General features: G+C 37.8%; 2 protein-coding genes across 3 annotated transcripts; one reads left to right on the forward strand and one right to left on the reverse strand.

Moving 5' to 3' along the window:
- The first annotated feature begins 4,132 nt into the window (after window positions 1–4,132).
- si:dkey-72l14.3 (Glyco_hydro_56 domain-containing protein) lies at window positions 4,133–10,954 on the forward strand. The gene is made up of 5 exons (XM_067412642.1): window positions 4,133–4,486; window positions 6,401–6,986; window positions 7,064–7,459; window positions 9,640–9,729; window positions 10,295–10,954. Exons 2-5 carry the CDS (start codon window positions 6,474–6,476, stop codon window positions 10,817–10,819), a joined length of 1,524 nt encoding a protein of 507 aa, XP_067268743.1. The 5' UTR covers window positions 4,133–4,486; window positions 6,401–6,473; the 3' UTR covers window positions 10,820–10,954.
- A 1,369-nt stretch (window positions 10,955–12,323) lies between these two features.
- borcs6 (BLOC-1 related complex subunit 6) lies at window positions 12,324–18,318 on the reverse strand. Of its 2 annotated transcripts, none has more exons than XM_067413707.1 (6): window positions 18,209–18,318; window positions 16,705–17,204; window positions 15,596–16,076; window positions 15,338–15,450; window positions 14,034–14,117; window positions 12,324–13,932 (listed from the first exon to the last, which is right to left on the reverse strand). In XM_067413707.1, exons 2-6 carry the CDS (start codon window positions 17,191–17,193, stop codon window positions 13,807–13,809), a joined length of 1,293 nt encoding a protein of 430 aa, XP_067269808.1. In that variant the 5' UTR covers window positions 17,194–17,204; window positions 18,209–18,318; the 3' UTR covers window positions 12,324–13,806. The 2 variants fall into 2 exon arrangements, with proteins under 2 accessions (XP_067269808.1, XP_067269807.1); XM_067413706.1 differs by having other exon boundaries at window positions 12,326–13,932; window positions 15,338–15,501.
- Between the last annotated feature and the right edge of the window lie 4,117 nt (window positions 18,319–22,435).

Below are 22,435 nucleotides of genomic sequence, written 5' to 3' on the forward strand. Positions count from 1 at the left end.
AAGTTTATTTTTATATGTCATTTGCACAGCTTGCATAGGGTTCACTGGGCATTGAATGCTTGTGACAAGGCTCAGACTGCAGTAAAACAGAAGTACAGACGATTGCAAACTACACTGACAACACAAAACACGAGAGCTAAGTCAAAATAAAGTGTCATTCAAAAGTTCCAGATGTTAAGATTTTTTTTTATGTTTTTGAAAGAAGTCCCCATATACAGTATTTGATCAAAATACAGTTTTAACAGTAGTGAAATATTATTACAATGTACAATAAGTGTTTTATATTTTAATTTTGCAAATATTACTTTTCAGGTTCATTTGGTCACATGATTCTTCAGAAATCATTCTATGCTGATTTGCTGCTCAAGAATAAAAAAACATATTATTATCATAGGTAAAAACAGTTGCATTGTTTAATATTTTTGTGGAAAACGGGATATATTTCAGGATTCTTTGATTAATAGAAAAAAACTGCTTTTATTTGAAATAGAAAATACATCTTTTGTAACATTAAGTGTCTTTAATGTCGCTTTTGATCAATCATGCCTTTGCTAAATAAAGTTCATTAAAAAAAAATTACATACATTTTCAATTTAACCTTTATTTAACCAGGCAAGTTCAATTTAACAAGCTCTTATTTTCAAATGTGATTTTTGTACAGAATAGATAATAGCACAGTGAATTAAAGTGACAGATTGTACTAACAAAAATACTATAGTAAACAGCATTAAAAAAGCAACATCAGTAACGTGATAGTTCAGGTTGAGGTCAAAACTGAGGTTTAAGCTAAGGTTATGAAGGCGGTTTTTATGTTGAGGTCGAGATTAAGGGGGAGGCTGTTTTGTGGCTGTGGTTAGTTAAGAAGGAAGCACGGGTGAAGGACAAGGCTGATTTTAGCCTTAAGTTTGAAGCTGGGACTGAGAATAAGCTTTGTTAGTTTGAAGTCAAAGGGATTCAGTCTTCATTTAAAATAATGTTCTTGGTTCTGTTGACAACATTTATGGAATATGTCCATTACAACAGGGAATTCTGTCTATTTATTTTAGCTTATGAAGTAAGCTATGCAATAAAAAAAATTAAATAATGTAAAAATAACATTCCAAAGTCCATAAGCATAATTATATCTATCTTTGTGTGGACTCTCCATAGACATAATTATTTTTATACTGTACAAACTGCATATTCTATCTCCCTACACTAACCCTGCCACTAAACCTACCATCACAGAAAACGTGATGCCAAAGCAGAATATCTGACCACATTTAAACCCTACACTAGCTTACTAGACGCACCCTAGCGGCAGCAAATTTAATCTGCCCGCAAGTGTCGTCTATAGCAACTCTCAATACCCTTCTGAGCTGTATTCCCCTAACTCTTGCCGGACCAATCACATCGTGTATAGAGTCAGTGGGCGGGGCCATAATGACGAAGGCCGAGTTGCGTTTGCGTGCTTCTAGTAAACACAGAAACTGGCGAACGGCGGCGGCCTTTCGAATCAGCTCTGACCGCGACTCTGGAAGACTTGGAGTTAAGCTTTTCTCTGAGAAAAGAACAAAGAACGGCGCTGAGGTCATTCTTAAAAAGGGAAGATGTGTTCGGAGTTTAGCCATCTGGATACGGCGAATGTTTAATCTTTCAGGAAGCTCTGTTTCACCTTCGTTGCTCTGGTTGGTGTAGCGCTATCCTATCGCGTGCAGAGGGAGTTTGAAAGACAACCGTTTATCCCGCCCCTCGGATTGAGCCCTGTCTATGGTGAGTTTCCAGACCAAACATCTTGATGTGGGTCTGGCTTGTCAGGCTAATCCTACACACTATAATTGATAAAAATGTACACACACACACACACACACACGTCTGGTCCATCTGCTAGTTACGATGACTTACCTGGTGATCCTGGTGACATTTCAATCAAACAGAGAAGAACATCTTGTTTAAAAAAAGAAAGAAATTGTTTCTAAAGTGGTTAATTCATCACCAGATACCATCACCTAACTCCCTTACTCAACTGCTTTTTACAGAAACTCTATTGCTCATATTCAGGACACATTTCTAATAGAGATAACCAAATTTTATAAAATACAGTATTTTAAGTCACACCGCTCACAAAATGTTCTGGTATAACACAAATATCCACATGAAAAACATTTAAGGGAAAACCGCCTACATAACACCTTTCTTAGAATTAGCCATTGTGTTCTGATGGTTTGATTAAAGCATTTAGTTTTGAAAATGATCAGCATTTTTTTATCAACACAGAAGTCATTATGCTCACGGAAAAAATAGATTAATGTAAAATAAATGTTTAAAAAAGTCACATCGTTTTAATTGAAATTTCCTAGCAAGGAAACAGCGAAAACACATGAGCAGTAAATCGTGGTTGTGTAAAGCAGGACTTAGAGGAATTGGAATAAAGGGGTGCTTACACTGATTCAATGGGCTGACCGAGGTCAAGTCCAAGCCTTCACCTGTTTCCATCTGCATTAACAGAGACAGAAAAAAACAACAAGTGAGCTAGACGTTCAACGTATTATCCCACAGCGTGACTTCTTGAGTACAATTTAATTTTCACCCAATCACTTTTCATATTTAACTGCGCATCAAGCACGATGAAATAAAGGTCAATCTTATCAAAACAAACACAACACACAATCAACTGTCAAACCTACTTCCGTTTACAAACCATCAACAGCACACACACACACACACACACACACACACAAGCACACATCCTTAACCCCCCATCCACTGTCTGGGCCGGACTCATCTGAGCCGTTGCCATGGTGACGGGACATGGCGAGCAGACATCACCTTAGATTCCTCAAACAGATAATCTCAACTAAACATATGCACGCACAAAACCTTGACCAGGTAACAAATCCACACGCACATAACATGAACGTTCACCTGATAACCTTGCCTAAATAAGTCAATCAAATGAAGAAAAAAAGAAAAGAAAAAAAGAGTGAATCATAGGCCTACAAGATCATATTTCACCACAAAATTAAAAGTACTAAATATTTTGCAAAAAGAAAATGATGGCATACAAACAATGGTTTTCCAATAATTGTCTTAAATATAATTTTAATACAGTAATTTAAGTCATGTCTAAGCACAATACATTTTTGTTAATCAGAATTAATTCAATTAAGTGCAATAAATACTACTTATACAAATGTGCTTTATTAATATATTTATAGTTCTAACTATATAAATTATAATTCAAATTTAAATAATGTATAAATGTAATTATATATACACTAAAATTAAAAGGTTTGGGGTACAATTTCTTATACGTTTTTGAAAAAAGTCTTACTTTATAAGACTGTAATATTGTGAAATATTATTACAATTTCAAATAACTGTTGGTTATTTTAATATATTTTAAAATGTAATTTATTCCTGTGGTGGCAAATCAGATTTTTCAGTGTCACATGATCCTTAAGAAATCATTGTTGAAAGCAGAACAAGAAAAAATAGAAATAATTTGCAACATTGTAAATGTCATTTTGAATGTCATTTAATGCATCCTTGCTGAATTAAACGTTTTTCTTACTGTCACCAAAAGTTTGATGCTAGTGTATGTATTGCTTCCTCTCTTGTGTTCTGTACATTCAACCTTGTAATGATAAAACTACCTCTCATTAACTCAGTGTTTAGACACCAAAAATTTCACATTTGAGCCTAGGCATAAGAAAGACCAAACCACCAACGACAAATGACAGCATGCACAAAACCAAATCCTTCTCTTGTCATATCTGAAGTAATACAATAGAGACTTCAGGATTATGCCAGATTATGTGTGGATGATATAATTGTGAACAATCTTGCCAGTGATCCTCTTCGGGGAATGGGATTAGACTTCATAAAACTGACAGATAAATTATAATTAAAGGAACAGAAGAAAGGCAGAAACCAAAGATCAAACAATGGAGAGTTACAAGAGGGTGATTCATGAAACCTTAAGTTTCATGACAAGTATGATGTAAATTAAAAATAAACCAGGAAGAAGAGTAGTCTTTAATTAGTGTTTACTTTTTATGTAGATGTGTGTGTGTGTGTGTGTGTGTGTGTGTGTGTGTGTGTGTGTGTGTGTGTGTGTGACTCTAGGTGTGTTTGCCGTTTGGGAGGGAGTGGTGGATTAACGGATTACGGTGAGTCTGATCATGTGATTGTCATGGTCCGTGGTGACCCTGCTTACAAACAGATTACCCTGGTAAAGGTGAGGTAGCCTGCTTTTCGGTCTATTTCCTCCTCCTGTCACTTCTTCCATCCTTTTGTCAGGACAGCCTGTTTTCTCCTCCCCCATGGTTGGGCTGAAGATTCTCCCTTCTGTGGCTTCATGTTCTGAGTCACCCGAAAAACCAAATCTGCACAGAAACGCTTATTTATTATAATTACCCATCCAGAGGAGTCCTCTTCATCTTGAGCTTTGCTTCTGGATTCTTTGACCTGGAGCTCCAGGCACACCTGATCTATCAATGCAGAGGTGAGTAACACAGTCCAGAACTCTGATCCCATCTGCTCAAGAACCTGATGAGGAAAACCAAAGTATCAGTTTACCAAACTATCAGTATAACAAAATGGTTTGCTCAAAATGTTAGATGAATGAGATTGACATTGGCATGATAAAAGCTAAATCAATTCCTCGACACTTCCACAAAAGCAGGAACTGACCTAAAACTATCACACCTAACAACAAAACTTTGCCAAGTTTAACTAATGAGAAACAACACAACTTCTAAATGTATGTAAACAAAGATTTCAGGTCCTTCAGGTTAAATTTCAGGCAGCCTATTCGAAGAAAAACAATCATTTGACTCAGAAAGATTTCTTATCGTCTTTGCATTCAGTTAATCACACAACTATTTTCTGGCATGTTGTGTGGTCAAAATTACTTCAGAGTGAGCACTCCAGGGTAAAACATGTTACATTTAGCAAGGAAAGCCACAAATTCCTCTCCCCAAAACACATAATACAGATAATAGCTTTAACAGTTTCTTCTTTCTTTTAATCATAATAAATTAAGACAGATTTAGTATAGCTTATAGCTAACTGGCATTTTGTAGTACAAACGGTATTTAGCACAGATAAATCTCTTCTTTTTTCCCATTACCATGCTGAAAAGATGTTTTGCAGGTTTTATCAGCCTGGCTAAGACTCTTCTGACCACCAGTATGACCAGCTCAAAAACGCCTCTCAAACAAAGCCTGTCCAGGTTGGGAGACTAGCCAAGCCATTTTAGGCTAGAATATGGTTTTGCAGAGTGCTATATTTTGAAGGAATACACGAACAGTTTGCTAAAATTAATATACCATAAATAAAATAACCACCTTGTACTTAAGCGAAAATAAATACTAATGGGAAATATACTTTCCCCAGTATTTTTCAAAGTACATCGATAAAAGAAATATGTATATGTTGCGGCCGTTTTATGAGACGCTGGTGATGCTTGCTTTGTAGTTTGCACTCTGGCGCCCTCTGTTGAGAATTTTATGAACTGCAGATTCATACGTATTAGTACACTATTATTACGTATTAGTCAGAGTGATTAGCGCTGAATGTGGGCAGCAGTAATTAATCCTGTTAGCGATTAATTATCCCAAAGCGTCTTCCTTTGTTTCCTCTGACGTAGCGTCTCTTACAGTTTCTGCACATAAAAGCGGTTGAACATTTGAACAGAAATAACAAATATATTATACACAAACACACACACACGTTTAAAGGCACAATATGTAAGATTTTTAGATAAAAATTTCCCATAACCTCTAAGTTTGAACAGTGCTATATTTTTGTTGACTTGTGTACTTACATTAACCCAAATTCAAATAATGTTTAAATCCAAAAAAAACTTCATACTTACACTAGATTTCTGCTTTTATGTTGTAGAAACCATGGAAACACGGTACACCAAAGACTGTGCGTGTGTGTGTGTGCGTGCGTGCGTGCGTGCGTGTGTGTTTTAGTAGGCAAGGGAACAATTGTTTGGGTACATTTATAGACAGAAAACGAATTATTGTACAGTATAGGCCCATTTTCTCCATCACACAATATGTTTTAAAATGAAGCCATTAACATGATTTCTGTCCGAGTCCTGTCTGATTCTTTTCCACTGGCTGTGAGGCGGAGACGACATCTCCCATGAATCAGCGCTCAATCTCTGTGTCATCAAGACACGCCTTTGCTTTGAATAGGTGACCTCTAGCAGTGCTTTTAACTGCCGTTGACCTTCTGTGACAAAATGCCCCATGAGCAACATGCCCCTTATGTCTTGAATTCATTGTTTTTATTATGGACACAAACACATCAGAACAGAAATCATCACAAAATAAATCTCTAAATAAAATAAGGTAATAAACATCTCAACAAAAATATTTCTCCAACCCTCTGTCTTTCTCTCCAGACATTATCCCTCTCCAAGGCAGCCTCTGTGTGCGTTTTTGGGTGAGGGGCCCTGAAACCTCTTGCTCAGCTCCATGGCTGGAAGAAAAAACACGTTCAACCTCCTCTCCCTTTCTCATCTATTCCTCCGCCTCTGTCTCTTCACTCCTACATGTATCTGCGGTCCTGCCCGGGCCCCTCTCCTCGCTGGCCAGCCTTTCCTGGTGTTGTGGGGTGTTCCAGATAAAGATTGTTTGGGTCGGCCGGACCCAGCAGCATTCGGGATGGAGTGGGAAGGCCGTGTTGCAATATTTTATGAGGACACGCTAGGACTTTACCCGTATTTCACTGTGCAGGATCGTCCTGTCAATGGTGGCCTACCACAACACACCAGTCTTGACCTTCACCTCCAGAGGGTGGAGGGCGACCTGACAGCCTCATTACCCCAGACAGGAGCACCTGGGTTGGGGGTGCTGCGCTGGCAGGAGTGGGCACCTCAGTGGAATAGGAACAAGGGTAATGAAGCAAAGTATCTTGTGGAGTCGAGAGCACTTCTCCGGGGATTTTTTCCAGACTGGAGCACAGAGGAAGTGGAAAAATGGTCTCAGGTGATGACAACCACAACATATTACAGTCTATTATTCTGAATTATGTTGTATTAATCGATTATATAATATCATTTCAGGTTGACTTTGAAGCAGCAGCACAGTCCATAATGATGGAAACCCTGCGGGAGGTGAAGAGACTCCGCCCACAGAGATTATGGGGCATGGCCCCGTATCCTAATTGCTATAACTTTGACTCCACCCAGATAGCATTAGCCAATTATACAGGACGGTGCCCTGCGGCAGAAATGGCTCTTAATGATGAGCTGATGTGGCTGTGGAAGGGTAGCGGTGCCCTTTATCCAGCCCTCTCTCTGGAGAAGCTGCCAGAAGGAACAAAAGGGGCATGGCTTTACGCAACCAATCAGATCAGAGAGGCGTTACGAGTGGCGGCTCTTGCAGGGACTTCCATTGATCTTCCTGTGTTTCCGCTGATCAAGATTGTGTACACATCCTCTAACGCCTTTCTCTCAGAGGTAATAAATAGTAGGTTGCCATATGTTAATTGAGGCAGTAAATAAGCCTATATAGTATATATAATAGTGTGTGTGTCGAAAGAAAGCGTTTTTTTAATATATAGTAATAACTGAGAAATAAACTTGACACTTTGATATATTTAAGCACAATTAAAAGCCCTGTGATATATTTACATACACCATGTTACCAAAAGTTTTGGGATGCCTGTCTTTACGTGCGCATGAACTTTAATGACATCCCATTCTTAATCTGTAGGGCTCAATATGGAGTTGGCCCACCCATGGCAGCTATAACAGGTTCAACTCTTCTGAGAAGGCTTTCCACACGGTTTAGGAGTGTGTTTATGGAAATTTCTGACCATTATTCTAGTCAAGCACTGATATTGGATGTTAAGGCCTGGCTGCAGTCTCCATTCTAAATCACTCCAAAGGTGTTCTATTGGATGAGGTCAGGACTCTGTGCTGGCCAGTCAAATTCCTCCACACCAAACTGTGCAGTCATGTTGAAACAAATTTGGGAGCATGAAATTGTCCAAAATGTATGTATGTTGAAGAATTAACAGTTCCTTTCACTGGAACTAAGGGGCCAAACCCAACCCCTGAAAAACAATCACCATAATCCTCCCTCCACCAAAGTTTACACGTGGCACAATGCAGTCAGGCAAGTTCTTTCTTGTGGCAACCGCCAAACCCAGACTCATCCATCGGATTGTCAGACAGAAAAGTGTGAATCGTCACTCCAGAGAACATGTCTCCACTGCTCTAGGGTCCAGTGGTGGTGTGCTTTACACCACTGCATCTGACACTTTAAGGCTTGGACGTAAGCCTGTAGCACTCCTCTCAGAAACTGAAGCCTCCGCGCCTCAATCTAACACCGGTGGTTGGTTTGAGTATAGCTCATAACCCCTGCCCCTCCGTGTTTTCTAATGGACGCGAGACAAACTAAACTTTTATCACAATGATTTTATTTCAAGTAGTTTTATTTTAGTTTTAGTTAGTTATTTAATGCTATAAAACGGGGGCTATGGGTGTCATGATTAATGGCTGGGATTGACGGTTTGTCTGAGCTTTGTTTACGGGCTATGCTCGGATTCAGCTGCTTGGCCATGGAAACCCATTCCATTAAGCTCTCTACACTATTCTTGAGCTAATCTGAAGGCCACACAAAGTTTGGAGGTCTGGAGCTGTTGACTCTGCAGAAAGGTGGCGACTTCTGTGCAGTATGCCTCAACATGTGCTGAACCCTCTCTGTGATTTTACGTGGTCTACCACTTCATGACTGAGTTGCTGCTTGCTTACCCAATTGTTTCCACTTTGTTATAATACAACTAACAGTTCACCCTAGAATATTTAGTCGTGAGGGAATTCACAAATGGACTTATTGCACCGGTGGAAACGGTACAATGCTTGAATTCACTGAGCTCCTGAGAGCGAGTGACTCATTCTTTCACAAATGTTTGTATAAGCGTCTGCATGCCTAGGTGTTAATTGTATATACCTTTGGCCATGGAAGTGATTGGAACACCAGAATGCAATGATTAGGAGGGGTGTCCCAATACTTTTGGTAATATAGTGTATGTACATATAAGTTGTAACTAAAAGTCAAGTCAAAATAGAACAAATTCACAGATAGCAAGATATGTTTATGTGAATATAACATGTGTAAACAAAATATAATTTCACAACCAAAGGATATGAAGTCACAAGCGTAAGATTTAAATTGACAATTGTAATTGTGAGATTTAAAGTAGCACTTACCTTTCATATTTTTACTTTGAGGCAGACACCGCTTCCATAGGGAGGAAACGTAAGAATGGGTGGGAGAAATTATAACGAACGACAGTCCCATATTACTGTTAAAAGAGTAAATTGCTTTTTTCAAACAGGTGTTGCACATTACATTAGCTGAATCAGCCCACAATTTGGCCTAAAGAAGCACAGTTTATGACACAATAGTTGTTTGTCTGACTGTATTCCTGATTTGAAATGTCAATTAAACATAAAATTGAAAAAAACTATATTGGAGATTTCAGTCTTGCCCCATTCAAATAGATACAAGATGTAATTGCATGACTGTAAATAGCTGCCGAGGTCTTACAAATATGACTGTCAAGTAACCTATGGACTTTGTTGGTACTCATTACAACATTGTAATTATGTCTGTATTGTACATGTATCAGACAGACCTGGTGAACACAATTGGAGAGAGTGCTGCTATGGGAGCATCTGGAGTAATTATATGGGAAAAGTCCTTAGCGGTTAAAACACAGGTAATCACTGAATCACTGTTGTCCATTTACACCATTTAAAAGTTTGGGGTCAGTGAAACTTATAATTTTATTAAGCAAGGATGCATTAAATTGATTAAAAGTAACAATAATGATTGTTTAGAATTTTTATCAAAGAATTCTGAAAGAATATGATCATGTTTTCCATATTAAATATTAATCCTTGCATAACAACTGTTTTCAACATCGTTGAAATCATGTGACACTGTAGACTGGAGTAATAATGCTGAAAATTCAGTCTTACCATCACAGTTATACATTTAAACATTTATAAACAGATTGAAATAGAAAACAGTTATTTTAAAAAGTAACGATATTTCACTGTTTTTACTGTATTTTTTATTAAATAAAGGCAGCCTTAAATAAAGGTGAGCATTTTTTTCAGACTTTTTTCAAAAACATAAAAAAATCTTACCAACCCCAAACTTTTAAATCGTAGTGTAGGCTATATCCCTCTTTGTTTGCCAACTTCATTATTTTTATTAGCCATAACAGATTGCTGTATGATTGATAAGTATTTTTACATCTGCATAAATGCCTCCTACAGAAATCCTGCTCGGAGTTTGGCTTGTACGTTCGTCAGGTTCTCGGCCCTTATGCTGTCAATGTGACCACTGCAGCACGTCTCTGTGGAGTCTTACTGTGTCAAGGCCGTGGACGCTGCGTGCGTAAGAAACCTGAGGATCCCACATACCTGCATCTTCCATCGGCCCACTTTATGCTTCTTCCAAACGGGGCAGAAGGTGTCCGGGCCACTGGAGAGCTTCCCACTGCTTACGTGGACCTGTGGAAGAAGAACTTCCGCTGCCAGTGGTTTGAAGCCTTAGAGGGTACAGCAGCAGATCAAGAATCAGGCGCAGTGCTAGAAAACAGAGGGAAAATAACATTGCCAACAGTAAAGACAGTCATTGGGATAAGCCAAACTGAGAGCACAGTGCTTCCAGTGACAGTAGTGTCTACCAAGCAGCTGGTGGACAGTGGAAGTTCTACACTTAAAACTGTTGTAAACCTTCTCTCCTCGCTGGTTCTCTTCAGCTTCATTGTGTTTGACATTTTGGGAGCTGGAGTGTGACGGGACTTTTGTGAACCCTAGTTGGCCTTTACTTTGATTGCTCATTGCAAAAAAAAGGAATTTTAATCTAAAAACCCAAAGGAACACCTGTTAAGAGAAGTTTTTCTGTGAAAGACAATATCAGGGATGGACTTAAATCGGAATATGAGCAAATTAACCTGTTCTGAATCACCTGCACTTGAACATGAACAGAATAACTAAGATACAGTTTTTTAATCCAAATTCAAAATGACCCTGAATGGTTTTTAAATTGCACTGTAATACTAGTAGGCTCTAATACAAACAGAATAGCGAAATACAGAATAAATTTTATACTGATAAAGTATGAAATTATTTTGTTTCTGATTTTGATCCAAAAGACTTGAGACTAAAGTCAATTTACCTCATGCCTTCTTTCCATCATCAACACCATTTACTTCATATCATACACTACTATTTAAAAGTTTACATTGTTAAAAAAAGGAATTTTCTATTACAAATAAATGCTATTCTTTTTTACTTTCTAATAATCAAAGAATCCTGAAAAAATGTATTAAAAATATTAACTTTTATTTAATATTATTTTCAACATTGATAGTAATAAATATTTATTGAACTCTAAATCGTCATATTAGTGATTTCTGAAGGATCATGTGACTGAAGACTGGAGTAATTATGCTGAAATTCAGCTTTTAAAATATATTAAAATGAAAAACATATATTAAACTGTAATATTTCACAATATTACATTTTTACTGTTTTTATATCAAATAAATGCATCCTTGGTGAGCATTGAAGTCTTCTCTCTAAAAAATGACCCCAAACTCTTGAACCGGTATTAACCCTTGCAGCACCACAAGCTCAGACGTGGGCAAAAAATGTGAATTTATTTGCTCATCAAATGCTACAACGTCAAACCTGTGTAACAAGACAGCGATATGACAATCATGAGATGTTCGGAATGCAGCCGGGTTAGGGGTGTAACTGGCCTCTATCTGCCCAAACTGAAATCTAATCAAATGTTTAGTCTCAATTTTATCTTTGACATTGAAAAAAACAGAAACCAGCCAAGTTTACACACAATCTGAGCAGCCTGTACAAAACAACACTGTTCTCTGTCCTAAAGCCTTTTCAAACATTTACTGACAGATATGAATGACTACTTCGCAAATCTGGTAATTTATAAAAATAAACAAATGTTAACTGTAGGAGGATAAGAAAAACTACATGTCCATCTCAATAATAAACGTGTTTATCTACGTGTTTACGTATCTATGAATTCATTAGTGATAAGGGGGGGACAAAGCAAAGCCTTTTTAATCCACCAGTGTAAACTAATCCTGCTAAGGCCATATGAGGACACAAACAATCTCTCTGTCACACACACCTGATAATTTAGCCCTAAATCATAGTGCAGATCTCTGAAAAAGGAGATATCTTGCAAAAGAACACAAATGTATGTCAGAGAGCAACTATTTTAACCCTAAAGAGTAGAACAAAAAGACACACAAATTTTTTTATTTAGATCATTCTAGCAAATTTATTTTGGTTAATATAATAATTTAAAATACACATTAATGACAGATTGTTGGACAAATCAGGGTTATAGTTAGCAAGACAACAATAGAGCGAGAGAGAGAGAGAGAGAGAGAGAGAGAGAGAGAGAGAGAGAGAGAGAGAGAGAGAGAGAGAGAGAGAGAGAGAGAGAGAGAGAGAGAGAGAGAGAGAGAGAGAGAGAGAGAGAGAGAGAGAGAGAGAGAGAGAGAGAGAGAGAGAGAGAGAGAGAGAGATGGCTTAAACAGGACCAGACAAAGAAAAGTGAAGATCATTTTCAAATTTTGAATCATCCTGTTTTTTTCACACCCACCTACGATTTCTCCTCACCTTCCTCTGATTTGTGGGTCACTTCTAGTGGTAAACACTTGCAGACAAAACTATTAAGGGGACATGACTCTCAATATGGAAATTAGGAGTCAAAAATCCATAGGTAAACCTATATGGTCCTTGTGTTAATTAAAGAAATTTGGATCATTTAATCATCCTCATGTCATTCCAAACCTGCATGACTTTCTTAAAAGAATATATTTTTAAGAATATCCTGGCCACTCTTTTTCATGCAATTGATAAATGGAGACTCAAGCTTACAAGCTCCAAAAAGTAGTCCAATAATGTACAATAGCTTTGTTTGAGAAACAGACCAAATGTATGTCATTATTGACGTGTTTATGGTATTTTGCATCCGTTTTGAAGCTTGATCACTCCGATCACCATTCATTGTAACTACATGGAAAGAGCAACCAGCACAGTCTTCAAGATGTCTCTTTTTGTGTTCCATGGAAGTCATACAGGTTTAAAACAACATGAGGGTGAGTAATTGATATCGAAAATTATTTTCAGGTAACCTTTAACAATGGTTGTTGTGAAGAGGGGAACTGATCTGGGATGCATAGCATCCATCCTGCAGAAACACAGACGTCCAGGAGGAACAAATATACACAGAGCATGGCTTCCATACTGGCAAATATTGGTGTTACACTTCTAATGTCTTAAATTTGAGGCCATTACAAATAGGCGCATTTAACACCAATGACGCAATCTGTGAAAACACCCACCGATACGTGCACTCACTCACTTCATAAACATGGGCAATGGTAACACCAATCAGTTGCCCAAAAGCCACCAATGACAGAGGGTCTCCCTGTGTTCATGTGGAGGATGTTGGACGGCATGAACCACAAGGAGGAGTCAATGCAGTTTTGCCGGTGATCTTTCTAGCAGGGAGGAGCCACAAGAAAAGGAGGTGCTTACAGATGTGGTCTCCGAGGGGAAGGGCAAGAACCAAGCGGTCTCTAAGGGGACGAGCACTTGCAGAGCCTTGCTAGGAAACATAATTAGCAAAATTGTTCCATTGCACAGTACTTAGCAGAATGACGGCAGAGGGCGGGGCCACCATTTGACTCCAAGGGTGGAGTCCCCAATCGGTTAGAAGGTGTGGTTTGTTGCCGTAGTTACTTGCAGATGGTCTCCAAGGCATCAAGCGTTCGTTTGATGTCTCTGATCTGAGCCGCTAGAGTATGTATAGGTTGCATGGAGCGATCCAGCTCCTCACACCGTGCCATGAGTGTGTACATTCCCTGAAAACACATACACAAGCACACACCGCACAGATCAAATACTACACACAAAATAAACTGAAAACTCCCCTAACTAGATAACTACAAAAAGTCACTCTCACCTTTATACTCATGTCCACTGACTCTCCCAAACTGTCCACAGAATCTCTATATGTCTGGATATAACCCACACTTAATGCAGTCATCTGGAAAGACAAGATATTTTCATTCATACTTATAAAATTATGTGAGCTACAATTATTTGGGCTCTTACTATTTGACCTACATTGCGATCAGATTCCTATAACTAGAAAACTCAGTTCAAATTAAATCTCATATTTTATATATAGGTCTTGTAGCTTGTTTTAACTAAGTGCTTTTGTATGCAATGCTACTTTTGTTTCCTGTAGCTTGCTTTGTACTTCTTGTGTGATTCTTGTGTCTCTCTTGTATAATGCTTTGTGTTTAATGCATTGCTACTTGTGTCTTTTTTGTAGCATGGTTTTGTTGCATTGGGTTATTTGGCAGTTTGACTGATGGTTCTTTTGTGTAATCTGCTTTTTTTGGCTATGGGTTTTGTTTATGGGGTAGAGTTTCTGGATTTGACTAATTGTATTTTTACCTTTTTAGTGCTTCTGTTTTGTGAGGGGAGATGGAGAATTTTAATTTGGAGAAGTTGGCACTAAATCAGCATATTAGAATGATTTCTGAAGGATCATTACGGCACTGAAGACTGGAGTAATGATGCTCAAAATTCAGATTTGCCATCAAAGGAATAAATTACATTTTAAAATATAATCAAATAGCAAGCTGTTATTATAAATTGTATTAATATTTCACGATATTCTTTTTTTTAACTTTATTTTTGATCAAATAATTCCATCCAGGGTGAGCTGAATAAAAATCTCCTTCAAAAACATTTGAAAAAATCTTGTAAATGTGTGTATTTTTTTTACTTATTTAATAAACAGTCTTCACCAATGAACACTCTTTCAATCAAACTGGTTAGTTTAGAACTAATCTTTGCAGATGTTAACAGTAGTTACATAGCCAACTGTTGTTATTTGGGTAACTGATGACAAAACATTTTCCACACTCCGCCCCTGATATAATCTCATCCTAGTTCCAGAGCAGCAAGTATTTAGGGCTGGTGCAGAACCATTTTTTTTTCTGACCCAGAACTGGGTTTTCTGTGGTAGAAATCTGTGGAGCATTTCGCGAATGGGCCAGGACCTTGCAACGGAATCACGTCAGTGGAAAAGTTGAGTGAAACTGACTTCATACAGTCAATAAAAATCACCTTGAGAGCAGCTGGCTAAAAACTGGTTAGTTTAGAAAAAAGGAATAGCATATTTTGTTTGCAGATTGCACTTGTTTTGATAAGAGCACTCTTGGGGGGCTGTATTTGAAACAGAGTAATACTTACATTCTGAATAGTTCCACTGAGGCTTCGCAGCATCAGTTCTACACTCTGAGCCACATCCTGTGTGTGTTTATGCAGATCTACCAGCACTGAGGGGTCGATGGGCGGAATATCAGCTGGACGGCGCAAAGAGCCACGACCACGTACCACAGGACCAGAACGGTCCGCTGCAGGGGTCATGCAAAGTTTAAACATTACTGATACTTGATAACAAAGGCATTGTAGATCAAAAACGATTTTTTAACAGCCTCATATACTCACAATCCGTGTCCAGACTCGGCCGCGAGCTCATTTTAATTTTCTGTTCAAGATTTTTGGCAATGAAGTGCGTGAGATCTCCATCATGGCTGACAGTTCCCTCTAATTCTAGTGCGCTGGATATGGTGGCTCTGCGTCCTTCCACCTGGCCTCCTCTAGCTCCGCCTGCACGTGCCCCACCCCCACACGCCCCACTGATCTCATCCAAGCTTTTACTGTCCTGCATGCCACGCACGACTCGTTCTCGATCTGGGACAGAGCGCACACGTACCTCCGCCATCACGTGAGCTGGGCATGGAGAATCGTCCAGGTCTGGCAGCAGAGGGGGTGTGGCCTGGTCAGGGTGAGGGGCTGGAACAAGGGGAGGGGCCTCATCAGAAGAAATGGAAGTATTTGCCTGGACTTCATCTGACGAATCAGGATTAGACCATTCTTCAGGTTCAGAGTGAGTGGGAGGATGTTCAGTTGAGAGTGCTCCAACCGGCTGTGAATGTGCAGATTAATGCATTTATTAAGGTCAAGATAAACAGCAACAGATATTTGCATCACAAAAATTAGACATAAAGTTTCATTTTGTAACTATTAATTAATTACATTCATTAATTTAACGGAATTATTATTTATTATTAATTGTATTATATTTATTATTAATTAGTATTTATGACTTAATTTAATTAAACAAAAATTGTATTATTACTATTATCATTATAATGAAAATATAAACCTATTATCATTAGGTTAGTATTTATTATATTAATATTTAGTTTAACTGAGTAGTAAAAAAGCATAGATTCAATTCAAAGCCTTAAATTTAAATATAATTTCATTAATATAAATGATTTATTAATGATTAAATAATACATGTAATAATATAATTATTATTAATCTTAAGTTAGTATTTATTATCAGTATTTAACTGAATGAGTACCAAAGAACATTCAGTTTAACCGCGTAAACTCTTTTTCTTTCAGAATCTTTCAGATCGCGTCTTTGATAATTCACACTGCGTGATTGTCACTCGCGTGAATGAGCACCGATTTGCCTATGATTTCGGGCAGTTGTTTGCGGGTCAAAATCGGGGCTAAAATCGGGCAGTTTGAACTCATCATTACCTGTACGCAAATAAGTGTCTCTTTCCTTTGCTTGATCTCTCTCTTGTTGACTTCTCCATCACTTGTCTCTCTTTCCTCCTCCTCCTCTTCCCCCCCTCTCCATTCTTCCAGCTCTCTTTTAGAGCAGCTGTGTATCAATTCTGTCTCACTGGAGAGTGTGTCCTCATCTGTGGCATCTTCAGTTGGAATGTGTATGCATTGGGAGTGTTGAATCAGTGACTCTGTAGGAGATGATTCTGAGTGATCTGTGTGTGACTGGAGTGTGTGGGTGTCTCTACATGAGTCCAAGTGGTGAGGTGTGTGTTTAATAGTCTCTGACAGGGCAGGCGTCTCCATGTGAGGCTCAAAATCAGCCCCATCAATGAAATTTATCCCCTGGAGAGTGAAGCCATGAGATCCCGTCCAATCAGAGGCCTTAGAAGAATCCGAGGATTCCACCCCGTTGCTTGCTTCCTGCGCATCCTGACCAGTCACAGGAGAGCGGCTCATCCCTCCACCCACTGAAAATAAAAATAATAATGATAATCTTCATCGTCATAATCATCGTTGATGTAAAACTAAAGCTTTGTGATGCAAGCCATAATTTGCCTACATATTACATGCCTGAGTTTCTATAGTATTCTAAGGTAAAAATTTATTGTACAAAGATTATAAATGGTAATTTTTGTTAAAACATTCCATATCCTGTTTTAGCCATTTTGTGGTGCTTTTTTTAATTCAATTTGTTTTATTGAAGTAGGAAAAAAAACTAAATGAAAATGAGAAATGTTGCCAACAAGGTTAAATAAAATGTTATATTATAACACTTATACACTCATATAACATTCAATTTATGTAAAGTAACAAAATGTTGTTGTTTTATTTTGAGTTTAATATAATAACCCTGACGTAAAATAAGCTAATACGTTTATTAAGTAAACTGTGAGAATAAACTCAAAACCTCCTATGATCGTGCAGGTTTGACGCATAGAGGTTTGGCGTCACATACGTAAACAAACAGTCTCAATCAGTTTTCTGCGTCGCTTTTGACAGCTGTCAGTTAATTCATTGTTCATCAATTTAATGGGATATTTACTTAGTGACATAATCCCTAAAACCCTAAAAAGACAGATTTGATCTAGTTATAATGTGCGTGTCTTTGAAAGAGGAACTGAAATCATATGACGTTAAAATCACCAACAACACCGATTTGCGGGTCTTATAATTCATGACTTACAGACGACATTTTCTCAAACATTTAGCATCACAGCCAGACAAACCAGACATAGATCAGCCAAACAATAGAAAGAAAGATAAGAAATTGGTTTAAGAAAGCGACAATGGTCACCTGACATTAGCTTTACGATAAGCTTTAGCTGTAGTGCTGGCCTCGAAATTCATAGTCATTCCGCGAGATATCAGCGAAAACTCGCTGCTTTGTGATAATTACTGATTGAGTGTGGGTTGATTTGTCGTGTTTCAACAGGATGTAATGCGCTGGATGATTTATGAAGTTAATATTTACCTGCAGCTCTTCGCCCAGGATGAAGGTTGCCAGCTGAGTCCGGACTAAATATTTGTCGTACAGAAACACATCGTTGACGTTATAGTTCCGCGTTACAGAAAGAAATAATCTCATGACATAGAATCAATTACATTAATTTCATGACATATATTTTGTGTTTATGTACTCATACCTTAATATAGTTTATCAGAGGACTGCATTGTACAATTAATAAATAGCAAATTTCTTTGTCTATTCATTTATAATAATGTGCCGACAAAGAGCTGTCTAGACAGTCTGTCCCTACACCATAGCCCCAGACAGACATTTAGTACGCACATTGCACCACAAGGGGCGGTAGACTCCGTCGAATCCGATCGATTCATGTACTGGCCATAGAGTAGTAGACTGTAAAAAAATGCGAGTTCTCTCCTCTCCCACGTCTTATTCAGTGGGTTGTGTGTGTGTATTTTTACCCCGCTTTCGTTTTATTGGTTTGGATTAGAAAAATTGTCAACCACATCAGCAAAACTTAGGCCAGCTTTGACCCTGTCACAAAACCCCAACCAAAACCAAAACCTCTGAGATCCTGTTATTATCCAAAAAACCTACCCTTGTAATAAAGCCCTCTGAAGCAGAGCCAATGTAATGCTGAGTCAATCTTTGACCCTATACCCTTTCTCCTTCTTTAGGGGATGGTATAGTCAACATGCTACATGCTAAAGCCGTTTTACATGTAATTTTATTCATATAGGCTAGTCTATATAGTCTAGTCTATATAAATATATATATGTAATTTATATATATAGTGGAACAATATATATATTTTTAAATGTAGGGTGTGGTGAGATTATTTTCCATTAGAAATTAATCAGACTGCGAAAGTGGCCGTTCCATAGCAGAACAGAGCAATGAACAATGAATTATGAAGAACTACCTAAAAAAACACAACACTGCAAACACACAACTTCCTTAAAACACTCCATACTTCCTCAAACACTGCCAGTACCCACTTAAGAGGAAGCTTTTTTACCAGGATGTGGAATCTGAAGGACAAATCACCTTCAGTAGTATCTTGAATCTCTATAGAAAATGTGTTGTTTGCAGTTGCTTAATCTTTATTACACTAATATGAATGTTAATAAGCCTCCAGCAATTGGGAAGATTTTTAGAAATTATAAAACGGTAGCCTAAAGCTATTTTGCTATTGGTTCATTTTTTACCAATTGCTAGTGTGGCCTAGATGAAACCAGCTGATTTAATTATTATTTTTAATTTTTTATTTTATTTGGTATGGAGTATATACTGAGGAATTGTGCTAAATAAGATTATAGCATATAAAGACTGTATATTTATTTATTTATTGTCAATATTTAACATGAAACCAGTCATCTTTCTTGGCAAAATTTTATTTTTTCTTACTTCCCTTACTTTTCTCTTAAAATCAGTCTCATCCCCTAGCTTGGTTATTTGCTCCACCAATTTCATTTACTGTCATATAGGCTCTCCAAGTCTGTTTGGTATTCAGTTCTCTGGGTGTTTTAAGGGGCAGCCGTATCCAAGGCAACCCGCCTAGTCAATTTCCCAGAGTCCTGTCATTTATATAAAGAGGATGCAATATACACTGATGTGCTCATGGAATTCAAATGCTTGTCACACCGCAAGCAGAGCCCAGAGGAAATTCCAGCTCATGTTTGTTTCTAAATATGCAGATGTTATTATTATTGCAAAGTCAAATACATGTTTAATAAAGAGCACATCTGAATTTTGTTCTTTTTCACTCAATTTCATGCGTATTCAAAAACACTTTATTCAAGGTTCAAAGTCCATAAAAAATGAAGAAAAAATTTACAATAAAAGGCAAAACAGAGAAAATTATAACTCACACAATTTACAAGGTTCAAATCACTGATGGCAGGATTTAACTCTGCATAATTAAAACATAAACATGAATCATCTAGTCTACATTTTTTGTTTATATGACAACCAAGTTGCTCCAACATATATACATATCACTGGTTCTGTCCCTGTCATGTGGTGTTGGCCTAACCGCATTTTATTTGCTCTTTTTCTCTCTCCGTCTCTACTGTATTTTAAATCCTCTTTTCCGCAATTTATTTTTTCATTTTTTTCATCCTTCTGAATGGAGACACTTCAGAGCGGGTGCCAAACCTCTTGGCAGTCATTCATATGTTCATGTGCAGGAGAAAGAAGCTGACATTTAATATAAAACACACCCTTTGTGCCTCCATCGTTCCCCAGAGAAAATGCTGTTTATCATCTTTGCATTCTGGGATTTTCTGGGAGTTTGTTTTTGCTGATTAATTTAAACGAATCGCTCTAAACCTTACGTCAGAGACAGTATTACAGCCTATACAAATATAAAAAGGAAAAGTACACAATGTACAATTTTAAACTTAAAACATAAGACAATATAAACAAAAACCACTAAAACACAAGAAAAATAAATACAATGAAAGATAAATAAGGCAATACATTTCAGTACAGATGAAAAAGTGCCATCAACACTGGAGTCTTTTTAAAACAAAGAACTTTTTTCAGATGCTCCCTAACTTTGGAAGATTTTTCTTTTTATTTGACATAAGATCATTTGGAGACACTCCCTTGCTTTAGAAGATTTCCCAGATATGCTTAACACTGTCCTCAAATAATCAATTTATTTTTAATATTAAAGTAAACACTTTTCTTGACCACACCCATTCCAGATCATTCTTAAATTGCTTAGCAACAGTCCTTCACATGATTCAGATATTAGTTTTGTTCCAAAACCTAGTGAGCTACCTCGCTGTCTACACAGGCAGCAATCCATTGTACTTAAAGGGTTAGTTCACCCAAAAATGAAAATTCTGTTATTAATTCCTCACCCTCGTGTCGGTCCAAACACGCAAGACCTATATAGTAAGATGTATTAAGATATTTTTAGTTTTCTGATCCTTTCAGAGACAACAATTTAATTACCACTTTCAAGACCCGGAAAGACATCATTAATAGTCCATGTGACTGCAGTGGTTATAAAGCGATGAGAATACTTTTTGTGCACAAAAAACAAACAAAAAGAACGACTTTATTCAACAATTTCTTCTCTCCTATGTTGCTGACATAGTAAATATAGTGCAGCGCTTCCGAGTTACGTCAGAGCTATGCCAGAATGTCGACCTACCATTGTCCGAAGCTATTCACGTGAGCACCACGACGCATGTGACGACGTGTGATGCTGACACAGGAGCTGCCAACGTAAACTGCATAGGAGACTTCACAAAAAGTATTCTGGTCGCTTTATAAAATTAATGTTGAACCACTGGGGTCACATAGACTATCTTAATGATGTCTTATCTACCTTACTAGACCTTGAAAGTGGTAATTAAATTGCTGTCTATGAAGGGGTTAGCGAGCTTCTGAAATCATACTAATAAGCTGATTTGTTGTGCTGCTTTATATTTTTGTACATGTGTATATATAATGTTTTTTTTTTTTTTTGGCAAGATTTTTTTATGACTATAAAAGTTAAAAGAAATGGGAGCTCTCTAGCGTAGTTCTACCTGGAAGACTCAAACATCACGTCATTCATTACTTATCCATCTAGCCAATCATTATTCGTCATCTGTAGTATATAAGTTCTGTTCCCACCCATTACTACGTTCGTAGACACTGACGCCGGCATTCACCCTCATCCTCCCCACCACCACCAGTGCTGCGTTCCAGTTCGTTTTTATCATGCCCTTCACTCGCAAACTTCCCTCCGTCTCGTTCACTCGGATGTGCGTCATGCCTACGTTGCATGAGAGCCCACTACTGGCGGAAACTTTGCAAATGGACTGAACTGGAACGCCCTAAGCCCTTGATTACTTGGAATCCACTATGGAGTTGATAAATTATTTATTTTTTACCTTTACGAAATTGTTAAATGCAGCATTCTATATGTATATGGATGTGTTTGTGTTGTTTTAAATGTTTTTAAAAATAGTTATAGTTTGTGGTGGGGTAAATTAAACGTGATATGTGGTGACGTCACAATCGCGTTGCATTGTGGTATATGAAGCTGCCTGAAGTGTACATATGAAGTAGACTCGCTCACTCAGTCAAAATCGAGGGAGCAAGGGTCTGTCCATACAAACTTCCCTTGTCCACTTCACGAAGTGGAACGCACTTCAAAATGGCGGCAGGGATTCCCCCAAGGGGAAGTGCTTAGGGAAGTTTGCAAGTGTGTGTCTTAAAGTGGAGTGGAAC

The sequence above is a fragment of the Pseudorasbora parva genome, chromosome 13, assembly GCF_024679245.1.
Source record: "Pseudorasbora parva isolate DD20220531a chromosome 13, ASM2467924v1, whole genome shotgun sequence".
Classification (NCBI taxonomy): Eukaryota; Metazoa; Chordata; class Actinopteri; order Cypriniformes; family Gobionidae; genus Pseudorasbora; species Pseudorasbora parva.

Coding starts and splice junctions, on each gene's coding strand:
- si:dkey-72l14.3 (XM_067412642.1), top strand. CDS start 6,474: ATGGCTGGAAGAAAAAACACGTTCAACCTCCTCTCCCTTTCTCATCTA. Junction 6,987..7,063: donor AAGTGGAAAAATGGTCTCAG/GTGATGACAACC, acceptor ATATCATTTCAG/GTTGACTTTGAAGCAGCAGC. Junction 9,730..10,294: donor CCTTAGCGGTTAAAACACAG/GTAATCACTGAA, acceptor TGCCTCCTACAG/AAATCCTGCTCGGAGTTTGG.
- borcs6 (XM_067413706.1), bottom strand. CDS start 17,193: ATGAGCCGCTCTCCTGTGACTGGTCAGGATGCGCAGGAAGCAAGCAAC. Junction 15,502..15,595: donor GCCGAGTCTGGACACGGATT/GTGAGTATATGA, acceptor TGACCCCTGCAG/CGGACCGTTCTGGTCCTGTG. Junction 14,118..15,337: donor TCAGTGGAACTATTCAGAAT/GTAAGTATTACT, acceptor TTGTCTTTCCAG/ATGACTGCATTAAGTGTGGG.